The sequence below is a fragment of the Branchiostoma floridae genome, chromosome 13, assembly GCF_000003815.2.
Source record: "Branchiostoma floridae strain S238N-H82 chromosome 13, Bfl_VNyyK, whole genome shotgun sequence".
NCBI classification, from domain to species: Eukaryota; Metazoa; Chordata; class Leptocardii; order Amphioxiformes; family Branchiostomatidae; genus Branchiostoma; species Branchiostoma floridae.
This window is the reverse complement of record NC_049991.1, coordinates 6,989,432-6,997,630: the sequence shown is the minus strand read 5'-3', so window position 1 is coordinate 6,997,630 and position 8,199 is coordinate 6,989,432. Positions and strand designations below refer to the sequence as shown.

Below are 8,199 nucleotides of genomic sequence, written 5' to 3'. Positions count from 1 at the left end.
ATCAGATGCTGTTGATATGGAAAATATATTTTGTTAATAGTATCATTCACCCACGTGTGTACACATATCAAACTTTCTATGAATCAGTTCCCAACTTGTATTTGTTCTGGTGATGTAATTTTTTCTCCTTTTACTAGTTTTACATTCACTTTGTTTTTAACGCTCGTATCACGATAAAGGTTGAAAAAAAAAGATTATCTTACATCATTGTAGTATTTCTGGACTTACGCAAATCTTTAACAATTACTGATTGCATCAATTCATAAGTACTAGACAGTATATTTTTTTTCTTTCTGTAGCCTTAGACATCAATCAAAAGACATCTAAGACACAATAATGCTATGAAGTAGCATTGAGCAAGTTGTACCAGAAATAATTCACAAATTGTGCCATGAAAATGTCAAGAACTTGAAATTTAGAATTCCTGCTGTACATGTACTTGTCTTTAAGGCACTTGCCTATCAAAGTAGAAGTCTAAGTAGAGTTATTGGTGTTTTGCGTCCATGTATTTCCTTACATTGAATAAAGATTGCCCTCTTTAACCAATAACAGGCAAAGTTAGGTTACTACATGTCAAAACTGCCCAAGATGTCCACCCATGGGACCCATAAATGTGTACAAGTGGTCACTATAGGCATAGCTCGTAATGCTTGTGTCAATGGAAAAACTATTTAAGGGACCAAGAAAATGTCATAGCTGCTATCGGTTAGAAGTGCTCACACTAAGTTTGACTTTGTACAACTACATGTGAAAGGGTATTGATGTGGTGATACCTCGTAAGGCTATAGGCAAGTATAGTCATATTTGCACATATAGAAAATCTTTCTTTATGTGTGTTCTGTTGTAAACAATGGACAGTCTCGTGCACAGTAAAGGTTGGCAAAAATACTGGCTATATCTGTCTGTCCCTTGGTTTCTTCAGTCTTCCTTGCAGCACTGGAAAATAAATAATAAACTTTGCTAATTATTCATATTATTGCTCAGCAGGTTGTACTGTCAGCGCAAACTGCAAAGTAAACGTATTTTGTTGTGACTTGGGATAATCACGTCAAGATAGGACAAGTTTACTTTACATTGATAATAAAAAGTAGGTTGTTGAAACACCGGTAAAGAGAAAGTAAGGATACATTATTACATAACCTAGGAAACCTTGAATAGTCACCAATAATTTCATGAACTTATTATATGTTATGGGGTTAATTGTTGCCAGGTCTTTATTTTAAGGCGGTACCGGTATCTCGCTGGAGTGCGACACGTTGGCATCGTCGACGCTCGACGTTATAATGGAAATATTAAAACACAAGTACCGTACAGATCGTGTTTATGTTCCGTTCCAACGCGTTTTAATCTCGATTAAATCTCGACTTAAGTGACATACGAGAACGACGTAAAGCTTGCGTCACTGCGGGGTTCTTTCACTGCGTCACTGTTTTGTTATTTTCTCCGATTTTTTTTATGATTTAGATTTTTCGTAATACGCAAAAGTATGACAAAATACACAAAAAGTAAGAAAATTTGTTCTTTATCTCTGAAATTCGTTGAGTATCTTTCGAACCCCGTAGTGCCGCAAGTGCAGTGAGAGTGCACCATTAATTGGCAAGAAAGCGCACAAAGACTCGTTGTTATCAAATTAATGAGATTCGTTGAACGCTCGGTCGCAGCTATAGGTGGCCATCGTGCCACAGCTTAGCTGAGGTTCTTGCTTTGGCAGTTTTCTATACCTACCACGTAACACCAGACACAGATCCAACACGGGCAAAACATCGAAATGCAGCAATGCACGCAGTGGTTGACTTCTCTGTCGTTGTTACTTGAAGGTAAAAAAAATAATCAAAACCTTATCATGGATCGAGTTAGGTACACCACAAGTCAATAATTAATTGATATCCCATAAACTTAAAGATATACATTAGGTTTCTTTTATCATTGTCATGGGTAGCTTAACACATCCCTTTTTTTCTTTCCTTCTATCTTCTCTTGTATGTTCTTTGAAAAAACCAAAACAATGAAAAACCTCTTGTCCCTCTTGTCTAGTTTTCTTTCTTTTTTGATTTTGTTATACGCCAATTATCATTTTTATATGGTGATAAAGGCAAGCATTGAAAAGTATGACTAGGTCATCATATCTTAAAATATGAAACACAATTTACCCATTAACGAGTGCTGTTGACTCCGTGTAGACGACATGGGATGAAGCCTGCGTTTATATATTGTACAGTGGACAGTTAAAATATTGCATATATAAAAGGTATACAGATACTATGGTGCCTAGTGTAAATGTTCTACCTACAAATCATAAGGAAGAACAAGATTCGTTACTAAGTAAAAAAAACACCTTGAATTGTGAGTTTACAACAGTCGTGAACATGGGTCAAAACAATAGTAAAACGACAACGCACTCAAGCCTGAAGTAACATGACGTTCATGTAACCTAGACACCTTAACTAGAAAACTCTGTAGTTTTTGTTAATGCAAATATATCTTACTGAAGGTTGAGCTGTTATAGCACGTAGAGCCGGCCTGTGGTCATCAGAATCGTCGTCCGCAGCAACGACAATCATTGCGAGCAGGAGGGTCCTCAAGGCGATCTGCATATTCATTATGTGAATTAATCAGTAACGCTCCATCTAAATAGATGAAAACTGGGAAACGTCTACAATGCTGAAAGAAGCCATCTACATTTGGGATAAGTGTGTGTCTCGTTATTTTACGAAATTGAATAGGACAGCCATGTACATATTGACAGACATGAATGTGCATAATATTCGAAATTAGTTATCGTATTGTTCACGTGAATAACATATTTTAGAGATCTTGAGTTTTTTAGAAAGCAGTGGAAGATGCATTTCATTTGTCAATGTTCACATTACAGTTCCGAAAGAATCAAACTTTTCCTTGAAATCTACAAAAATTTCCCAAGCTTTTATAATCTTACCGACGAACAAAAATCCATCTTCTTGCTTAAGTCGTCCAACCCCTTTTATATATGAAAATGTTGGACAATTCATCTTCTACTGCATGCGGAAAAGAAGTCAAACCCATCAATTAGCTTAAGTAGAAATTGATTTGGTTTAGACGTTATCCCCTTTTTATTTATCTATGAATATCATTTCCCTTCTTTGTTAAGTATGTTTATGTATACCACTACTACCTTACCCTGTATGCAATTAGCCCTCGGGCATGAATTTGCAATAAAGGTTATTATTATTATTATTCACCTTCATTATAATTTAGTTTACACCATGTAACACACTATACGTTTGAAGACCGAATATGTTCCTTTTATAAAGAGGTTCCCTTACCGCTTCTTCCTCGCTGACATTTTCTCCCATTTGGGCCAAAAATTGCCTCAAAAGAATCAAGTTGCGCAACTTGTTCATGTCTGCTCGAAACAGAGGAATATGTTATTACTCTATACAAATCGACTAAATGTTGTGATAATAAATAACAACCCAATACATCTCTTACGCTTGACCTACGTATTGCCGGACGTACGATGAGGTCGTGTGTCAGCGGTCGTACGACGACTTCCGTTACTGCGTGTAAATCGGCCCGCGGTGTTGTACTCGACCTCCGCGATAGGCATATGACATGACGGGAAAAAAGAACGTCCACTTTACGAAACCGCGGGCGGATTTATACAAATCAACGAAAGGCGCCGTGCGACCGCATGACCTCGTCGTTTGCTTTTGTCGTATGTCCAGCAATTTTCCTTGCGTAAACACAGTCCTGGACAGCAATCTTCATATTGCAACAGCGACACCTAGCTGCATTGCGAAGTAGAACTAGTCAGAAATGCAATAAGGAAGGTGAGACGACCACCGGATTTTCGGCTTGGTAAGACTACTTTGTTATCCAAAGAAAGAAGTTGTAAATGTGTTCCTCCATGGCCAATTACTGTTCTTACCATTGGCAAACTGCAATGCAAATCGAATCAGCAGGACCTGCAGAAAGGAAAAACATATGGAAACATTTTTTTTTTAATTTTATATCTTACATGTCATGATGTTATACCCACTTGAATCCAGAAAGATACGAGTATCTTTTTATCTATTCACTTCACTGTAAAATTCTTAAAACGTCTTTTTGTTGCATCATTTTTCTAAAGCTACGTTTCTTAATTCGTTTGTTCGATTAGATTAATATGTTCATCATTTACCTGCTTGAGGAAAAACGCAGACAGTTCACTGACATCTCCGATGGCGAACATACCGTTGGTGGCAGCAGCAATGGCAGCCAGAAGGGCCTGGTACACAAGGTAAAATAAATGACGGAATAAAAGCCATAACTTCATTTAAACCATGGCATCTTCGAGAGGGACTTAATAGTAACCTTAAAAGATACCATACATGTATCTCCCCTAGTTTGAAGACAAATCAATCTTTACAAATATATTAGATTTGGAGCTTTACGGTTCCGAACGTTTAGAGTGTATATCCATCAATTTTCTTCAGCGTTGTTAGAATAGCAATTCAATACAAGCACATCTACTAAAAAAACAGTTTTTCTTTCAGTTGAACATGTCAAAGTAAAAAAAAAAGGTCGGAAGTACTCTGAATCGTATCCAGTTATACAGATTGAGTTGCCTTTAAATATTGTGTACCAAAATTCATCCTTCATAAGAATATATCCCTTTGTAAAGTGAGTGTTTGGAATTTGTCCATTGGTGGATAGAAAGTTTTGCAAAAAGACAAACTTTTATAGCGAGAAGCAGTTAAGGTATAAGGCTTAGTAACGATCATTTTTGAAACTTCCTTTTACAGATACATCTTTTATCATATAAGGCCTTCTAACCACGTCCACTCCAGACCCACAGCCGACACAGGCAATAGGGACGGGGTAGGGGAGTCCAACCTCCCTGTACCCTTCCCGACTGAAAGCTGCTGCCGCCAGTATGACCCTTTCCTGGTTCTGTCAGAACAAAAAAAAAAAAAACATGAAAAGATAAGTTCATGTGTAAGCAGAAATAAGTCAATTAATCCTCGTTTTGTGGGAAATCCCGCTGAATCCTGAACCAAATTACAATGAGAGTACGTCGCCCTCCAGTCACTGACAAAAATGTAATGGAAGTTACATACATCAAGTCTGCCCGTTTGCAAAAGTTTACAATTATTGCGTACGATTAGGGTACTAATACACGGTGTGTAAATGTCATTGTATTTAGGTGTTTAGGAATGGAAACGATTCAGTACTGCAACGGTCCATGCTGCCACGTTCAATATAATAGCGCAAGATACCATTTATCATTTGCATTAGCTATGCCTCAGACATGAACAAAATCATTTATTTACAGACCATTTTGCAAGCAGTACACTAAATTTGTTTCTCTGCCAGCAGTTTACTACTGTTATGCTAGTTAAACAAGAAAGTCATAGCTAAAAAAAAGTACACATTTGCATGTGTCAGAATTTTGCGACTGTAATTACGTAATATTTGCCTTCTAGATTTAACCATCCAAGATGGCGGACAATATTTGTCATATGAGTGAAAACAACCTCTTGCTTACGTCAGGTTTTCCGTCGGTCATCAAGATCACCCGAGGCGTCATCCTAATCCCGCCTGGCAATACCAACACCCCACCTAATGATGATATGGATATCATATTGTATGTACTATCTAAACAGGACTACTTGTAATACTGCTTCCCTTTGATGTTTGTCTTTATGTCTTAGTTACGTATACGTTTTACATCTAATATTTATCACCTTATTGCTTTACTCGTGTAAATTTTCTTACTTCGACTTAGCGGCTTAAAGCAGTTCTTTGAATCCATTTTCTTTCTTCATACACAAATAATGGGAAAATGTGAATATACATAATGACAATATGCACTATTTTGTCGTACACGGAACTACATATTAACCTTGGCTACCAGGCTACGCGGATCACTGGTCAATTATTGTAGCTATAGATATTGGACAAATAGAGTCAATAATACGTTAGGGGAGTTTGTCAGCCATATGAGTCATGACCCATGGAACCGTCACATAATCGACTGAGTTCTAGGTTCAACGGTTGCGTGGAATACAATGGGTATCGATCCCCAAAATTACGAAGTATGCATCCATCATTACACCACAAAACATCAGGCCTCGCAAATTCGCACGCACCAACACAATATGGGAACATGGACGTAAGTATTATCCGCTTGCGGTCCTGTCAATAATAACCATGATTGACAACACAAGAGTACTGTATCACATCCTGAGTGATCTAGCGCGTTTTAGACAGGGAAGCACCAGTGAAGCAGGATTGCAACTTAATTCATATGTTCAAACTTTATCGCCCTTTATTCCTTTTGCGCTTTATGTCCTTTGCGTTCAAGGATAGTAACACTGCTGAGACGAGTTCAAAGTTTGTTTGATATGTCAGCGACATTCGATAACTCTATGTACAGTTTGAAACTTGTTTATACCAGACATGCAGCGCAGCATAATGTACAGATTTCAGACAGCAACAGGAGGCTTGGTCTCTTATAAAACAATTTTCAGTACTTACCATTTTGACACAGTTCCTTCAGTGCCTCCATCAAACCTTCAAACATTGGGGTTGTTCCACCGGGTTTCAGATTATCTAGTGAAGTTTGAATACAATTTTATCAGTGTCTCTGCCTTGTTTTTTGTAATTTTCTACATGTTTCACACTAGCTTAACTTTAATATACACTTTAAGATATGCAACTTTGCCTGCTATTTGAATGTACTTATATGATAAAATATGAAAACTGGACTTTTCCTTTGACAAAATTAAAAATGATGATTTCGTATCCTCCGATATACATTGATTGAGGCTTTTGGACGATATTTAAATAACTTTGCTTCCGTTTGATTTCTTCAGCTTGAATGTATACATATACCATTGTGTGATACTGTATTTCTAGGAACCGTCAAGAGTAGTGATCTGATCTTTATGAAATCTGGTATGGACCTTGGCCGTGTGGTTTTGCGGCTCACAGCAACGGTTATGCTTTGGTCATGATGGTTTTTGAATTCATATTAACGGTACTACTACTTACCAACGGCCCTTTGTACACGTCTGTAGTCGTTCGTCAGGTGCTGCACTATCCTGACCCCCCCGCCAAACTCCACCACGGCCACGTTTTCCTTCAGCCCCGTCTGAATTGCGGTCTGCTGCACCCCGGCCAGGAACTGTCGCACCGCTTTGCGGAGTTCTAACATACCCTTCCCGGCCATGGAGCCGGACGTGTCCAGGCACAGGACTGTGTCTAACGGCATCTGTAATAAATATCGCGAATAAAAAAGGCAAATTTAAGACCCCTCTTTCAACTTGACGGAGACCGGAGTTGAGTGCCTCTAGCTATGTAGGTAACGATCGTGCGACGAACGTGGCTCAGCCCCCATGTGTCTTATAAATGTTTGAGTTGTTATTGTAAAAAAAAAAATGACTGTTCTTGATTCCGAATTTTTCTCGTAAGGAGGGTTCAGCTCATTAGGGATGACCGGAAGTACTTTGCAGTCCAGCGCTTAAGGGATGTTTCATGAGCGCATGCAGCCATTACCTGGTGTCTCGGTCCCTTAGCTTTGTCAACAATAATTCCTAGGCCTGTTTTCCATGTGTTTCATAGACAATGCTTCCGCAATATGGCTCCAAACAAGTGGTAAATTACACACAATGAATAATTCGATGTAAACACACCGCACCTACCTCTTTATTGGCTGTGGTTAAAATCCGTCGAAAATGAAAGTACTAAGATGGCGTATATATAGCCGAGTCCCCCCTGTGGTAGAAGGAAGACGCACTTCTTTTAGTTCGAACCTAATCTGAACGAGAAGTAAACATAGCATTCTTCCATACTGGTGGAGAAATATTTCAAACACGACACTAAAATGTATACATTTCTCAACAAGGAAAACAACAAAAAGCGCTTACTTGTCAGTGTATTTTTTTGTCTCACTTCCTCTTGGCCTGACTTTTCGTGCACTATATACCAGGTGAAAGGTTATCGGGTACGGGTGTTTGCTATGTAACCGCTTCACTGGCAATGTTTTGAGAACGTTGCGCATTTATAAAGCCAAGTATAATACAAGCGAGCTACAACGACTCCTAGATAACTTATACTGAACATAAATCTTCTTATAACTGCCTGTATACGCTAAGCACGGTTTCTTTCTCAATAACGTTTAGGTTTGTCGTCGTACTATTTTGAACCCGAACTATATTAGAGTGGCATGTAACACCT

The 8,199-nt window shown here is 38.4% G+C and overlaps 1 protein-coding gene across 3 annotated transcripts; it reads right to left on the bottom strand.

Moving 5' to 3' along the window:
- Positions 1–799: 799 nt before the first annotated feature.
- On the bottom strand, positions 800–7,962 carry LOC118428875. 3 transcript variants are annotated; one of them, XM_035839117.1, is made up of 13 exons: positions 7,890–7,962; positions 7,665–7,737; positions 7,015–7,234; positions 6,499–6,573; positions 5,507–5,580; positions 4,795–4,911; positions 4,160–4,246; positions 3,908–3,944; positions 3,303–3,382; positions 2,487–2,588; positions 2,151–2,197; positions 1,726–1,810; positions 800–936 (listed from the first exon to the last, which is right to left on the bottom strand). In XM_035839117.1, the coding sequence occupies exons 3-13, from the start codon at positions 7,232–7,234 to the stop codon at positions 919–921; spliced, it is 942 nt and encodes a 313-aa protein (XP_035695010.1). In that variant the 5' UTR covers positions 7,665–7,737; positions 7,890–7,962; the 3' UTR covers positions 800–918. The 3 variants fall into 3 exon arrangements, with proteins under 3 accessions (XP_035695010.1, XP_035695011.1, XP_035695012.1); XM_035839118.1 differs by having other exon boundaries at positions 7,665–7,780; positions 7,890–7,941; XM_035839119.1 differs by lacking the exons at positions 800–936; positions 1,726–1,810; positions 2,151–2,197; positions 2,487–2,588 and having other exon boundaries at positions 3,148–3,382.
- Positions 7,963–8,199: the final 237 nt, after the last annotated feature.

What these genes read in the sequence shown, in the direction of transcription:
- LOC118428875 (XM_035839117.1), bottom strand. Translation starts at nt 7,234, where the DNA reads ATGCCGTTAGACACAGTCCTGTGCCTGGACACGTCCGGCTCCATGGCC. An exon ending in GTGGGTCTGGAGTGGACGTG is followed by an intron (nt 4,247 to 4,794) that starts GTTAGAAGGCCT and finishes CTTGTGTACCAG; the next exon opens with GCCCTTCTGGCTGCCATTGC. An exon ending in TCAACAGCACTCGTTAATGG is followed by an intron (nt 1,811 to 2,150) that starts GTAAATTGTGTT and finishes TTTACCTTCAAG; the next exon opens with TAACAACGACAGAGAAGTCA.